The 14,694-nt window shown below is 52.8% G+C and overlaps 1 protein-coding gene across 1 annotated transcript; it reads right to left on the bottom strand.

Annotated features, from left to right (window-relative positions):
• Window positions 1-130: 130 nt before the first annotated feature.
• ELAC2 (elaC ribonuclease Z 2) lies at window positions 131-12,305 on the bottom strand. The gene is made up of 24 exons (XM_086857012.1): window positions 12,005-12,305; window positions 11,890-11,940; window positions 11,749-11,819; window positions 11,041-11,105; window positions 10,432-10,489; window positions 9,898-9,966; window positions 9,246-9,395; window positions 8,678-8,736; window positions 7,851-7,909; window positions 7,690-7,762; window positions 6,759-6,871; window positions 6,089-6,187; window positions 5,778-5,916; window positions 5,616-5,701; window positions 4,501-4,610; window positions 4,145-4,241; window positions 3,896-4,034; window positions 3,582-3,620; window positions 3,336-3,445; window positions 2,825-2,924; window positions 2,634-2,754; window positions 2,358-2,436; window positions 1,565-1,709; window positions 131-1,002 (listed from the first exon to the last, which is right to left on the bottom strand). The coding sequence occupies exons 1-24, from the start codon at window positions 12,292-12,294 to the stop codon at window positions 760-762; spliced, it is 2,565 nt and encodes an 854-aa protein (XP_086713138.1). The 5' UTR covers window positions 12,295-12,305; the 3' UTR covers window positions 131-759.
• Window positions 12,306-14,694: the final 2,389 nt, after the last annotated feature.

Genomic DNA, 14,694 nt, shown 5'->3' on the forward strand with positions numbered 1-14,694 from the left:
CTGCAGCATGATCCAGATCTGATGGGCAAGATCTTGGTCTTTACCCCAATGCTGAATCAGCCAGCCAAGGGCATCTGCCAGAGAAATCCAGGATTGTGTTTCCTCAAGAGTGATCCAGACACAACACAGCTTTCTGGAGGATGGTTTATTCAGTGGTTTATTCAGATTCTAAATAAAGGGTTTGGAGAATGGATTTTTGAAAAAAAAAAAACAGCAAAGAAAACCAAATAAAATGGGAACGCCGATGTACAGATGGATTGTCAGCCCTAATTTAACCTAAAACCTTAAAATTGGGTCTCATTTTACTGTTGATTTTTTTCCTATCACCTGGGTTCTGATAACTCTTCACTGAGACCAACTCACCTTCTTCTGGCAAACCCATGGCCCCTCCAGGGCCTTTCACACCTGATCTCTTGCAAAGGTCACACCTGCTGCTGTTACATGATCAATACCTTGTACCATAAACCCCAAAATTAAAACAGTTCAGAGAGAAGAATTTTTGGTTAAAAGAAAAAATGCTCCATGGACCGATGCGCCCCCAGAACAGGAGCTAGGTGGGCAGATCCTGTCTCCACAAGGACCAGTGCTGCTGACAACCAACCCACTGGAGCTGCAGCCCAGGGAGATCCACGGTGACCAAGCAAACCCAGATGCCCAGGCCAGCCCCTTTCCCGTGGTGCCGGCAGCACCGCACGCTCCCGAGGCCTGCGCAGAGCCAGGCTTCCCTCTCGGAGCAGAGCACTCCCAGCCTCATCCCTCTCAGTTGACTGTTTTAAGCTTCTTGTCTGGCAGTTCCTGATGGTTCTTGGCTTGTTTCCGTTTCTGGCGTGCTGCTTCCGTGCTGTCCCCCCTGGTCAGTTTGTCCAGGATCAGGGCGGTCTCCTTCAGCAGCCGCATCTCCCGCTTCTCCTTGCGCTCCTCCATCTCCACGATGTCGTCTGCAAACAACGCCTTCAGGGCCGGGATCAGCTTCGGGATGGCCGGGAAGTCACCGAAACGGACCTGAAACACAAGCACAGGAGCCTCTGTGTGAGAACTGCTGCTTGATTTCCTTGCTCCCCCCTTGTCTTGGGCCTGTGCAGACAGCAGGGCACTGCCCCTTCCTGTGTGCAGCACCTGCACCCAGCAGCCCTGACCTCAACGAGTTATTGATGTTTTCTTCACAGAAATGCTGTGGCCCAAACTCTGAGTGACAGTGAGCTGCCCTCACTGTCACTGTCAGCCAGAGTTTGTCCCCCAGATGTCTGCTGTTGAAAAGCTCATCAGTTGGGATAGAAATGGAAGCAAAATTAGGCTTTTTTGGCTGGGAGTAGCAAGCACAGACTTGAGGTGACACTAGGCAATTACCCAGTGTGTTGAGTGTTGGATTAGAGGGCCATCAGCACCTTTTTCACACCAGTGTGGGGAAAGGGTGGCTGCTGCCAGCAGTTAAAGGAGCTGTTTAAAGACTGCTCTTCAGGACATGGAGTATTGACTCAGCATAAGAAGAGCATTTAATCAGGAGCAGCCATCTCAAAGTAACACCAACACCGTTCCCAGGCCTGGCCCCGAGCTCCCAGCTTACCCTCATATGGTCAAAGGCAATTCCGACCTTCTCGCTGAAGTCTTCACTGAACAGCGGGATCTTGGCGTACCTCTGGCTGAAGTGATTGAGCATGATGAACTCTGCATTCATCTTCATCCCAGTCTGGATGGCCTGGGAGGTTGTGCTGCAAAAGGAACATGCCCTGCTCACTGCCAGGCTGGCAGGAACTGCTGCTCTGCACCCAGGGCCACACCACACCAAGCGACCTCACAGGCACAGGCCACTCACCCTCGGGCCTGCACTGGTGGCAATTCTCTGACTTCCACGCAACCCTGAGTGCAGGAATGCAGCTCTAACTGTTGGAGCCTTGCATTTAAGAGCTCCACAACCTAGGGACAGGCACTTGTTCCAGAGGTGCCAACAGCCCCAGCTCTCACACTGTGACTGCAGGAATTCTGAGCAGCCACTCTCAGTCTCCCAACGTTTGCTGGGAGCAGCACATGGAATCCCTGGCTGCAGTGCTCTGTGAGCTGGGGGTATGAGACAACTCTTCTGCCTCCTGAGCTTAGTCACAAGATGTAACCATGCAGAGGGTCTTTCCTCTTGGGCTGGACTATCTGTAGAGTCATCAATGTTCTGCTTGAAAGTTTTCCCCATTTCTTTTTGGGGATGTTGAGAGAAGCTGCGGTGGTCTCAGAGCTGCTGCAATGACCAACACCCCATCTTTAGTGTAGAACTCTAAACACACCAGAACCTTTGGCAGCTCCAAGGAGCTCACCCAGCTGTACACCTTTCCCTTCCCAACAGAGACAGACAGCAGAACATCCCTCACCTGTGGGTCTTCTCTATAGCTTCTTTTTCCATGCCATCCTCCAGAGTGGCTTCATGGATCAGCAGGTTGGCATTTTTACCTGTGCAAACAATCACACATTCAATTTTCAGCTGAAGATTGACCAGCACAACTGCCCACAGGAGCTTTCCTGTCCCTCCTCAGCCCCTCACTGTGTGGCAGACACAGCACCAAAGGTTTGGGAGTGCCCACTTTGGATACTGACAGATGGAGACCTCTCTGCAAGAGATTCTTCAAGCAGAGGGTTTTCTTACCTACCCATTTGCACTAAGGCCATGCAGGGCATTGTATCACCAGAATAAACTACTTTCCAGCCAGACTTGTGGATCACTGAACATGCAAAAGCATTTTTACAGTGTTGCACTTCACAGGTCTGAAACTGAACAAGGATACAAGTGTTAGACTCCAAGCCCCCTCCAGCCACAGAGCCCCCCAGCTCAGGAACTCACCTCAGCCAGGTCATAGCTCTCTAACAGAGAGCTCACAAACTCCTTGGCTTTGGGTCTGGTGTTCTCACAGCCTTTCACAAGAGACTGAGAAGGAATCATTCTGTGAGGGACGGAAGAAGAGATAATTAAGGACAGGTACAAAATAAAACCTGATCTTCTCTTCAAGCAGCCAACTTCTCCTGTTTCTCAGTCTCAGTTCAGTGCCTTGGTGACCTGTATTACCTCTTGTTTTCACTGGTACCCCAGTAACTCATCCCATCACTTCCACCCCCCTATCAAATACTCTTTTCTTCTCCTTGCAGAACTCCCTTTTCCTAAGCAAAGGGAAGCCTGCACCTAAACCTCTATTAATCAGCACAGCTGAGTAACAAACCCTATCGTGCCCTCTGCAAACTGCATATCCTTGTTCCACAGGCAGTGGAAGGAGTCAGAGTCACCTTCAACAAAGGGGTGGGGGAATGGATGACAGGGGTTTGCCTTGAATAGACATTTCTCCATACAGAACACTCACTTGATGTCTCCAAGAATCTCCTCGCAGTGGTTGTGGTACTCGTGCAGCCAAGGCATGATCTGCTCAGGTGCTACCAAAAACAGAGGGCTGAAAGCCTGACCAAGGGCTGCCTGCAAAAGCAAAGGTAGGGGAAAAAATCAGTACTAGGTGTAACCAAATCAGAGAGAAGAAATGCTAGGGAAAGGCTGCTGTGAAATTGCCCTCCCCTCACCCCAAGCCACGTTGAGGAGCAGAGAAACTACTCACAAAAGCTCTCCGCCGCTCCATCAGGATGTTCACCAGCCCCTGCAAAGGGAACACAGAGACAGCAAGGGCAGTCAGAAGTGTCTGGGGAGTCAGTGGCAACACAGCCACCACTGCTCAGCAAGCCCAGAGTCAAAGGAATGAGAAGGGAGAGGGGATTAGAAACACAGATACAGTAGTGCTGAATCTCAGGGGAATGAATACAGAGAGGAATGCAGAGCAGGGCAGCCCACACTCATCAGCTGGAGCTACAGTCCCAAGGAGTCCCAAGGCTCAGAGCACAGGTGCACAGAGCCCCTTCCCACAGCTGAACGCACCGAGTGGTGATCTGTGTGCATGTGGGACACAAACACAGCCACCAGGTTACACAGCACTTGGTCAACTTGCTCTCCATAGTGGCGGCAGAGCTGTCCAAAGGTTCCTTCTCCACAGTCCAGGAGCAGGGAGCGGGTAGCACTAGAGAGAGGTGACAGAGACATTTAGCAGCCACTGGAAGAGCTCTGAGCAGGTGCAAGGGGGGGATCTTTTGGGCTGGAAGGCAGAGATCAGAGAGCACTGGGGCTTACCTGGTATTCACCAGCGTGGAACTGACATTGCGGATTTTCATTGGAATGGCAGATCCTGTTCCCAAGAACACGATTTCAGGATAGGCACCCACATTTCCTAAAGAAAGCAGACAACAAAGGTTTGTAGGCAAATGTTCTCCACACACTGCCCAGTCAGACACAATCTAATTCACCAGCCCAGTAACTCCAGAGCCAACATGGCCAGCAGTCATTTCTGCCCCCATCAGCAGCAGCTTTACAAGGGAAGGCAGAGCAAGCCCCACCACTTCACAGCTTCACCTGGGCTCTGAAGCAGTGAGTCACCAAGAGCTCCTATTTTCCACCACACTGATCCAAGCTAAGCTGCTGATCTGTACCTGGTACAGCAGACAGGCTCTCTTTGCACTCCTTCACACGGGTCTGGAAGTCAGGGAGATCCAAGGCTTCACTAATAAACACATCAGGATCACAGACAGTCACAGCATCTCTGTAAGAACAGGCCACCCATCAGGATGGGGCAAGGCAGGAACTGAAACAGCCCTTTTCAGAGCAAAGTGCCAAATTCCTGTGATAAAACAGCCTTACAACAAGGGGAAAAACACTCCTTCAATTTTGAGGGGTTGGAGAAGACACATCCACGAGTGTGGTGTGTTCCTGAAAGGCCTGGCTGGGCTGAGCCAGGCAGAGAAATGATCATTCCACCAAAGTAGAGAAGCTCCTGCAATAGCACTTCATTCCTTCCAGAGCTGCCAGGCACTAGAGGGCACTGCAAGGCAGCACAGGAGAAAAAGAGCAGCCACCTAAAGGGATCCAGGCACTGCTGAGAAGTGTAAGAAACCTGTGTCCTGCTTCAGAGCATGTGCACACTACAGGTCCTCAGATACCTTAACAGAGAAACTTAAAACTCTTCTTGGCACCTGCATCCTCCTGTTGTGCCCAACAAAGCCAGCAATCTGAGCCATGGTGGCTGAAATCCCCTTGCCCCCTGTGGCCCCTAGCCCTTAAGGATCTCACTGGTCAGCTTTGCCCACCAGGAACAAAGACAGCAACTGCTGGCAACCAAGACAACAGTTCAATCACCTGGAGCTTTCAGCTCTAATATCAGACTTTCTAGGTCTTCAGAAAGTAAGACTGTCCCTGGGCTCCCCAAAAACTCTCTCCCTGTCCCCACCTGCTCTGTCACAGCCACAGCTGGGTGCACAGCGTGAGTCAAAGCAAAGGACAAAGAAGCACAAGGTTACAGGAGCAAGGGACAGAACACTCCAAAGCACTGGCCAGGTGTTGTTTTCAGTGGTTTACTCATCCACATGCTACACCTTGTCTGAGGCTTTCAGGGGCAGAGACAAATGTGGCTGGGCAGAGCCACTCAAAAGTTCCGTCAGCACAGCCACCAGAAAGGATCTGCAGGGGATCCTGACACAATGCCCTCCCTCACCAAAAAGCTGCTTCAAGCCAACACCCAAATCCTGGAAAGAAAAAGATTCCCACTGACCTCTGCCACTCCTGCTGTGGCCTGAGGTGGTATTTCAGCAGGCACTCCCCTCGCACGATGGGCACAGGGCACACAGCCTCTGCTTCCTGCAGGAGGAGGGTGACGTGAGACACAGCCTTTGCTGAGGGCAGGAGCCACAGGGACAAGGTGGGCCTGGATTACCTTGCTCTGGTAGGTGGTGAGCAGAGGGAAAATCTCTGGGTGGATGAGGTTCAGCTGAGTTTGGATCTTGTAGCTGCGTGGGTTGTGGACAGCAGAAGAGTTTTCATTGAGGACCAAGTGCTGAGTCCTAGGCCCAAACCTGTCAGAGGACAACAAAACTCCAAAGCTTGTGCACACCTGAGCTAAAAACCTCACCTGAGCCAGCAGAGCCCTCTTTTTAGAGCTCTTTTCACTTTGGAACAAACATGTGCAGCACCTGAACAGGCTGCTGTCCCCCGAGACAGGAACCCAGGGACCACAGGACCACGTACCTCTCCATCCACTGCTGGTAGCGGCTGTCTCGAAGCACTGCCTCGGGGGTCATGTGAATAACCAAGGCCACCTGGTGCTCAGGAACTCCCTCCTGGTACCTGGGACACATTCAAACAGGAAGAGCATCTGTGCTGCAGTCCATGTCCTTGGCATGCCCTCCCCTCTCCCACGCTAGCAGAGATGCCCCTGAGGCAGGCAGAGCAGGGATTTTCAGAGCATGGCCCCAGAGCTCCAGGCTCTGCATCACCCAAGGCACAAGGCTCAGGCCACCATCTGCTGACACCTCCACTGTCCCCCACAGGGCAGCTCCTCTCCTCAACATCTGCAGAGCCTCCAGGAGCCCAAATGCTTCTGCACAAGCCCTACAGAGCTGTTATGTACAGTCCAGGCTTCCAGAGCCTTCACTGCTCTCCAGGCAGACACTAGGGCACATTCCTGCTCTGGAGGTCCCTGAGGGAAAACAGGCCCATGGCAGTCACAGAGCCCCACAGGTCCTGCCTTTCCTAAAAGCCTCAAAATGCACCACCAATCCTCTCTTGCATCTCAAGCTCTCTAAGAGTGCCAAAAAGCTCAGACATCATCCATGAGAAAACAGCACATCTAGACCAGAACAAGAGCAAAACTCAGCACAGGTGTCCTTCCCCAAACACTGCAGGTGCCCAGCCCTACCTTCGGAAGGTCTCGTTCTCGCAGACAGCATCCACAAAGCCCTGGTGAGGACACTCCAGCACGAGGAACACTGGGCCAGGGTCCGTGGGGGTGCACAACTCTTCAGGAAAGAGCTGCAGGCACACACAGTGGTCACACCACAACCAGCCTGGACACACAGGCTGCACCTCTGTGTCCAACTCCTCTGGTTGGACAGAGTGCAGCAGCCACTCCCAGTGCTCAGCACACCCAGCCAGGGCAGCTCTCAGGCCCTTTCTGCTCTCATTACACAGCAAAAAGCAAACATGTGTAACAGCAAATCCCAGCCCTGGCCTCAGAGAAACCACAACCCAACCTGAGGTGGGGAATTTCAGCAGTTTCTACATTTCCAGGACAGATTTAGATGGCAGCAAAAGCATGGGTAAGGAAAAAAAGGCTTTATAAAATTCTTGTGGCACAAAGATGTGCTGATCCTGTCTCCCAGGTCAGGATCTTCACCTGCAGAGCACCTGGGCCACGGCCAGAGCTGGCTCTGCCTCTCCTTCCAGTGTTTGAGAGATCCAGACCTTTACCCCAGAACCACTGAGTTCCTTTTGGTGTCAGAGGTGCAAGCAGGGTCAGGAGGGAGTGATGGCTACACAGACATTCAATCCCCAGATTCAAACACTGCAGGGATCAAACTCCACTAGCTCACTCCTAGACCTGCATCAGCTTTGGGGAGGGAAGCAGCTCTGCCAAACAGCAAACACCCAGCCATACCCACACAGGAGCTCATTTCCCAGATCACCACCCCAACAGCCCCAGACACACCACACTCAGCAGCAGCCAGGAGCTGGAAGAGTCCCAGGATATACTGGTAAGCAAAGCACCCTGCACAAAAGCTTGTCACCCTGGGAGCCCAGTGAAGGAGGGAGAGTGGCAAAACCACAACAGAAGCACAGACACATCTTACCTCTTTGCCTTCAAAAGTGATGCTCTCCCCATTTTTGAGAGCAGTAATGATGGGAAGGATGGCTGGAGTTCCCCTGAGAACAAGGCCACAGAAATATTTAGCTTGCCAACACCCACGTGCCTGCTGCTGCCCCATGCCCCAGGCTGGGCTCTCATACTCACACTGGCAGGCCCAGCTCCTGGGCTTTAGCTGCAAGGAATTTCCCCTTCCTTGGGTGAACCTGCAAAGAGTGAAACATAATTATCACCCAAAAAAAGAGGGCCATGAAACAAGATCCATGTACTGCCATGTCAAGAGCTTCTCCATAAACCAAGGGAACATTTTTTCCCTTTCCAGTTCCACAGCCACTGCTCCAATTTAGCCCAAAAAGGCTCTTCTGGATTCTCTGCTTTCCAGGATCATGCTGCTGCTTCTTGCTCCCCTCTTCAGCCAAGCAAGTACAACAGCCTGCCCTCCTCTGAGGGTTACACAAGAATGGAACCTGTACACTCATAACCACTGCTGAATTCTAAAAACAACTCCAGTTTTACACATGTTACAGCAACTCTGACACTTAAAAAGCAGAAACAGCTTCAAAGCCCTACTTGAAAATGCTGTCTCCAGTTAAATCTCTGCAGCAAGATGATATTGGGAAACATTTCCTTACAGAGGGTGGTCAATGCCCCAAGCCTGCCAGTGTTTAAAAGATGGTTGGACAATGCCTTTAATAATATATTTTACATTTTGGGCAGACTGAAGTAGCCAGGCAGCTGGACTGGATGGTTCAGCTCTGGAAGTGTCCAAGGCCTGGCTGGATGGGGCTTGGAGCAACCTGATCTAATGGAAGGCGTCCCTGCCCACAGGGGCACAGAGACAGATTATCTCTAAGGTCTCTTCCAACCCAACTCATCCTGTGCTTATAGATGATCACTCTATGTCCCTTCCCCCTGAAATACTCTGTTCTCTCATCTCTTCTGGGCTGGTTTAGAGACACTGTGCCCAAACTTACTTTACAAAGAAAAGCCGTCACCAGATCAGGATGCTCCCTTGCACACTTCTGCTCATCACCTGTAACACAAAGCAAAGCTACTAAAAATCATCACTCACTATCACTTTTCTTAAAACCAAATCATGGCAAAATTTGCTAAGGCATTAACAGGAACATTATCCACTTAACTTGGAGCCCTGCAGCAAAATGTTATGGACACCCAAGGCCAGAGAGCCCATGGCTTCAGATACAAGAAGACAAAATAAGGCCCAAGACTGAAAAATAATCAGCCCAGCATTCACATGTAATTAAATTACAAAGGTTGTAACCCCCACACCAGAAGCAAACTACTACAAGAACCAATTACACCCAAGCACTAATCATGTCCAATTTCTAGGCCTTTCAAGTTCCCTACCAACTTCCAAAGTACCAGAACACTTTCTGCTCCATGGAACCTTCCAGCTGAGCTTGTCTACAGACCTCACTTTCAGAGAGCAAATGTCTCAGAGGACAAATTCCTATCCTTAGTTTGGCTTCATCTCATTAAAGTTAAAAGTTAAAGTTAAAAAGGCCATTCCATGTGTTTCACCTGCTTTCTTTGGGCTTTCTTTTCCTTCCTCCAAGCTTTGCTGTGCAGTTCTCGGGGATCCAGGCCCTGTATTCCCTTCAGGGCTACTTCCACCTTGGGAAGATGCTCCAGGACTCTGGGGGGATGAACTTTCAGCACCCAGTGGTCTTCCTGTCCCAGTGAAGGCAGACAAAGATCACTCAGTCCAAAGAACATAAAAGAAAAGCAAGAGTAGCATTCCCTCTTCCATGACAGTCAGGTTTAAACTGCACCAGAACACAGAGCTCTTCCCCCCACTCTAGCCTGCACTTGCATTCTCCAGTCACTTATTTCAGGAGGCATCCCTCATCCAAGCCCTTCTCCCCAAACCCTTAAACTCTTGTCAGGTCTGTGCTGCACCCTCAGTGTCAGAGTTTGCAGCAGAAAGAACACAGCTGGCTGAGAAAGCCAAACCCAGGGATGTTTCACGTGTCATTCCATCCACCCATACCTGAAGGAACAAGCCAAGGCCCTGACTCAGCAGGTCTTGTTACTTAAATGAGATCCTTCTCCTGAGAAAAGCAAATTAATGAACCTCTGCTTACTCAGGCTGGCAAACAGAAGCTGCTCCTTGAACCTTCATTGTGCTTACTGAGCAGTGCTTCCCCTGTCTCTCTGCAGCACCAGTGCTCACCTGTCAGAGGGATTTGGTAGACAGTCATTGTCTCATCCTTGTACTCAGGCTCTGTGTGCAACTGCACAGCTTGGAAGAGATCAAAAACCACCATTAACAAGTGCATAAGCAGAGATTTACACTCTTCAAGAATATCAATCAGATAAGTGTCTTTGTCTTTCTTAAACTCAACCTGCTGAACATTCCCCTTCCCTTTCTCTGCCCAACTGCAAACCCCAATGAGTGCCCATCATCCTCAGGGAGCAGCTCAGGATACCACAGTGAGGAAATTCACTGGCAGACTCTGGAAGGGAACTGCCCTCAGTGCTTTAAAACCAAGTGCTGTCTGTATCAGCCAGCCTGGCAGCCCTGGAGCCGAAGCAGAGCTGGGAACACTGTTGTGATGGGTTTGAACAGTGTATCAGAGCAAAACAAATGGTTAAAGCATCCTCTGAGTGGACCTAAACCAGAGGCTGAAGCTGTTATTTGGCAATGTAAGCTTGGCTGGAGATGAAAGTTCCAAGTTCCTTTGCTACACGTCCCTGACCCACCTACCTAAGTCCATCCTTTTGAGGGGCCCGGGGAAGAGGCGAATGGCTTTCAAGTAGTTTTGCTGGAAAAGAGACAGGGGATCAGGAGGGGGTTCAAGCAGTGCCATGACAAACACCCTTCCAGCAGCTACAGACTCAGTCAGACCAATCTGAGCAGCTCACTCAGCCCTGGGCAGGTGTCCCACCTCGGGCAGGCACTGCGCCTTTAGAAAGAGCCACTGTCCCCACCCCCTCCATCCATGCAATTAGTCAGCAGAAACTGCAAGGAAATAAAACCACTACAGCAATGCTGAGGATTGCAAATTTCTGGTCCAGACATGGTGTTAGGCTGGCAAGGACCACATCAAACAGGAGATCAGAGACTGAGCTTCTATTAACATAAAATAGGGAGGGAGGAGACATGGGAACAAAGATCCTCCTTTCTCCCAAAAGCTGATTTATCAGGATACAAGACTGGAGCAGAAGAATTCTGCTGTGCTGCAACTGAAGAGATTTGGGCTGACACTAATTCCGAGCAGCACAAAGATGCCCTTTTCCACATGCTCTCCCAATTCCATGGTGATCTTGAACACCTGGAGGGTTTGCTGTCCCTTCTGTACCTTGCCATACTTACCAGCTTTGGTGGCCCCAGGAACATGCACCTCTGGAGCCCTATAGCCTTCAGTGTGAGAATCATACCTAAGCAGAGAAACAGCTTTATCACAACTCCAGCAACCACTGGTAGATCCCAAAAGAAAGACCCCTCTCTGTTCAGGAGTTCTTGGCCTCCCCACAAAGGCCAGAACTAAACTTGGACCTGAATTCAGTTTTGCCTCAGCTTCGTGGCAGTCTCAACAAGACACTTGCCACTACAGATAAAGAAAATACCTACACATCTTAATGAAATTCATCTGGAGCAAGGGATCTGAACAGATGGTTAATTTCATCCTTTTCTTGGAGATTTCCAGAATTTTAATAGACAAGACCCACAGCCCTCCATCCTAACCTCATCCTTCACTGAGGACAATAGCGACCACAAACTTTTGTGTGCTCTTTTGGACTCAAACCAGCCTAATCCACAAACAGCTCCCTGCCGGTAATGCCGGTACCACCTTCTGCTGCAGGAGATGTTGGGAAGCTGAAGCCAGGCCCGCTGGACAGGCAGGGCCAGTCTCACCACGTGTGTGCACTGTGGCAGAGCGCACACAGCAGCTGGAAGCACCGCAGAACCCCAGGACAGCGCAGCCCTCTCACAGCGCTGTCACCGTGTCCACCGCTGCCTAAAACAGCCCCGCAGAGCTCTCCTGCCCGAGAGCTGCAGCGCCGGGCTCCCCGCACTCACCCGGCAGCCCCCCGACGTTGGCCCAGGACACGCGGCTGAGGAAGATGCTGTCCAGGTGGGAGATCTTCAGCCTGCGGGGCAGACGGGGGTGAGCAGGGCCCGACGCAGTCCCGGGTGTCCCCCCAGCGCTGCCCCACTTACTTGTGCTCCTGCATGGCGCGCTGCGTGCCCTCGCCGCAGTTGAACAGATACCTGGGGGGAAAGCGGCGTCAGGGCGGGCCCGGGCGGGGAGCCCCGCTCCCAGCCCCGCACTCACCGGTTGAACTCGGAGAACACGTACACGGCGGCCCCCGCGTCGCGGCTCCCGGCCGCCACCACCTGCACGTACACGGTGTTGGGCCCCGCCAGGCCCGTGCCCGCGTTCCGCCGCCGCTCGCGGGCCCACACGTGTCGGGGCACGTCCTTGGGCCGCCGCGCCGGCCGCGTCGCTGAGGGGCCCTCGGACATGGCCCAGCCGCGGGAGCCGGCCCTGGCCGCGATGCCGGGGCCCGCCCGCCGCCACACGAGCCCGGGGCCCGGCGGCAGCGCCCGCGCCAGCGCCCACATCCGCGCGCCGCCCGCCGCGTCCGGCCCCGCCCCCACTGCCGCAACACAGCCAATGGGAGCCCAGAAATGCCCGCGGTAGCTCCGCCCCCTTTAATCACGTGATGCGAGCAGGCAAATGCAGAGCGAGAACCGCAGCAGCTGCCCCGCCCCCACGGCACCGCCCTCCCGCCCGGCCGCTGTCACGTGACCGGGCTCTGCCGCCCGGTGCTCAGGGGAAGCCGCTCCGGGCGGTTCCGTGTCCGGGGGATCTGTGTTCGGGGGTTCCGTGTCCGGGCGGCTCTGTGTTCGGGGGTTCCGTGTCCGGGCGGCTCCGTGTCCGGGCGGCTCTGTGTTCGGGGGTTCCGTGTCGGTCACTCCCGGGGCTCTCCTGTGCCCGGTCACTCCCGGAGTTCCCTGTCCAGTCACTCCTGGGGTTCAGTGTCCGGCCAGTCCCGGGACTCTCCTGTGCCCGGTCACTGCCGGAGTTTTCACTCCTTTGAGGGGTAAACTCTTTGCTCCCACACATTTCACACACGGCAGTGCTGCAGCCTGGAGCTCACTCATGGCTCCGCTCCCCGTGTGAGAAGGGAAACTCGGGTTTCCTTCAGCTCTGCCTCACCTGGCGGCACTTCTGGGCACCCCAACAAAAGAAAGAGTTCGGGCTCCAAGGGAGTGTCAGGAGGAAGGACACAAAGCTGCTCAAGAGCCTTGAGGGGCCGTAGGAGGACTCCAGGCTCCCCAGGGAATGGTGACATTCCCAGGGCTGCCAGAGCTCCAGGAGTGTTTGGACATCGCTCCCAGGGATGCCCAGGCTGGGATGGTTGGGAGTTCTGTGCAGGGCCCAGAGCTGCACTGGGTGATCCTTGAGGGTCCTTTCCCACTCGAGACCGTGATTCTGTGATTTTTTTTAATTGCTCCCAAATAAAAGCTGGGGTTTCCAAAGGCTGGTGCTCTCTGCTCATTCCTGCCCCACTGCTGCATCGATCCCTCCCTTTGGCATTGATTTTCTGGTCAGGTGAATGAGGAACCATGAAAATACGTTAAATTTTTTTTTGTGCTTAATGCATTTTTTAAATACTTCTTGTGCTTCCAAATACTTCTGGAAGCACAAGAGTTTTCTTAGGGCTCGGACCAGCTGGCATGGGGGTTCCAGCCAGTGTTTCTTTAGTGGGTGAAGTAACTAGGAGGGTGTGTGGTATTTCTCATCAAATGAACCCTGGCAATTCTGCCTGTTGCTGGCTTGAGGGTGGTGTGTGCACAGGCGAGTACGGAGAGCTGTCACTTCTGCAGAGTGACAGAACTGCCTGCAATGCCTCATCAGCCTTGTGAAGATTTCACTGTAAGTGCAAAAAAACCCCTGAACCTGATCAGAGGCTGACAACAGCAGCACACAAGCGTCCTTTGCTGTTTGGGCTGCAGGGTGCTCTGGCATCTCACAAAGGGGCAGGGATTTCAAAGACTGGGTAAAAGCTGAGGAGGAAATGACTTTTGTTTCACAGTTTTGCTCCTGGTTTTGGATGAGAGGTGTCCCATCCTTACAGGTGGGTTGGTGGAGAACCAGGGACATCCTGGACTCCAGTCCCTGTGGTTCCTGCAGAGGCAGTGACCAAGGGGGGCTCGTGGTCCTTGTGGTCCCGTTCTGCAGCTGCTGGGACAATGCCACCAGCAGGGCCCTGAGGGGGCCTCCAGCACGGAGAGGACATGCAACTGCTGGAGCCAGTCCAGAGGAGGCCACCAAGATGATCAGAGGGATGGAGCACCTCTGGTATGGCAAAAGGCCGAGAGAATTTGGATTGTTCAGCCTGAGAAGAGAAGCTTCAGGGTGTCTTGGATTGTGGCTTTCAGTCCCTGAAGGGAGCCTGCAAGAGAGATGGATGGAGATGATTTACAAGGGCCTGGAGTGACAGGACAAGGGACAATGACTTCAAACTTAAAAGACAGTAGTAGGTTAGGTTGGGTGTTAAGAAGAAATTCTTCCCTGTGAGGGTGGGCAGGCCCTGGCACAGGGTGCCTAGAGCAGCTGGGGCTGCCCCTGGATCCCTGACAGTGCCCAAGGCCAGGCTGGATGGGGCTTGGAGCAGCCTGGGACAGTGGGAGATGTCCCTGCCATGGCAGGGGGTGGAATAAGATGAACTTTAAGCTCCCTTCCAACCCAGCCATTCTGGGTTTCTATGACACTGCTCCAGGAGCACACACATCTCCTGGAGCAGGTCTCCTGATCCTTTCATATGAAATGCCAGATTACAGTCTGATTTCCCCAAAAGCCTCTCCCCGTTGCAGTGTGCAGGGATCACTCACAACAACCACCCCTAACCTGCAGAGTCCTCACAAACCCAGCTCTGCCTCGGGGCTGTGGTAAGCTCTCCCCATCCTGCCCAGTAATGCTGCAATAACTCACAGTAATGCAGAGTTTGGGTAACT

Source organism: Cyanistes caeruleus, chromosome 19, assembly GCF_971803275.1.
Source record: "Cyanistes caeruleus chromosome 19, bCyaCae1.hap1.1, whole genome shotgun sequence".
In the NCBI taxonomy this organism is placed as follows: domain Eukaryota; kingdom Metazoa; phylum Chordata; class Aves; order Passeriformes; family Paridae; genus Cyanistes; species Cyanistes caeruleus.

Coding starts and splice junctions, on each gene's coding strand:
- ELAC2 (XM_086857012.1), bottom strand. CDS start 12,294: ATGTGGGCGCTGGCGCGGGCGCTGCCGCCGGGCCCCGGGCTCGTGTGG. Junction 11,941..12,004: donor GTGTTCTCCGAGTTCAACCG/GTGAGTGCGGGG, acceptor CTTTCCCCCCAG/GTATCTGTTCAACTGCGGCG. Junction 2,925..3,335: donor GAGATTCTTGGAGACATCAA/GTGAGTGTTCTG, acceptor CGTCCCTCACAG/AATGATTCCTTCTCAGTCTC.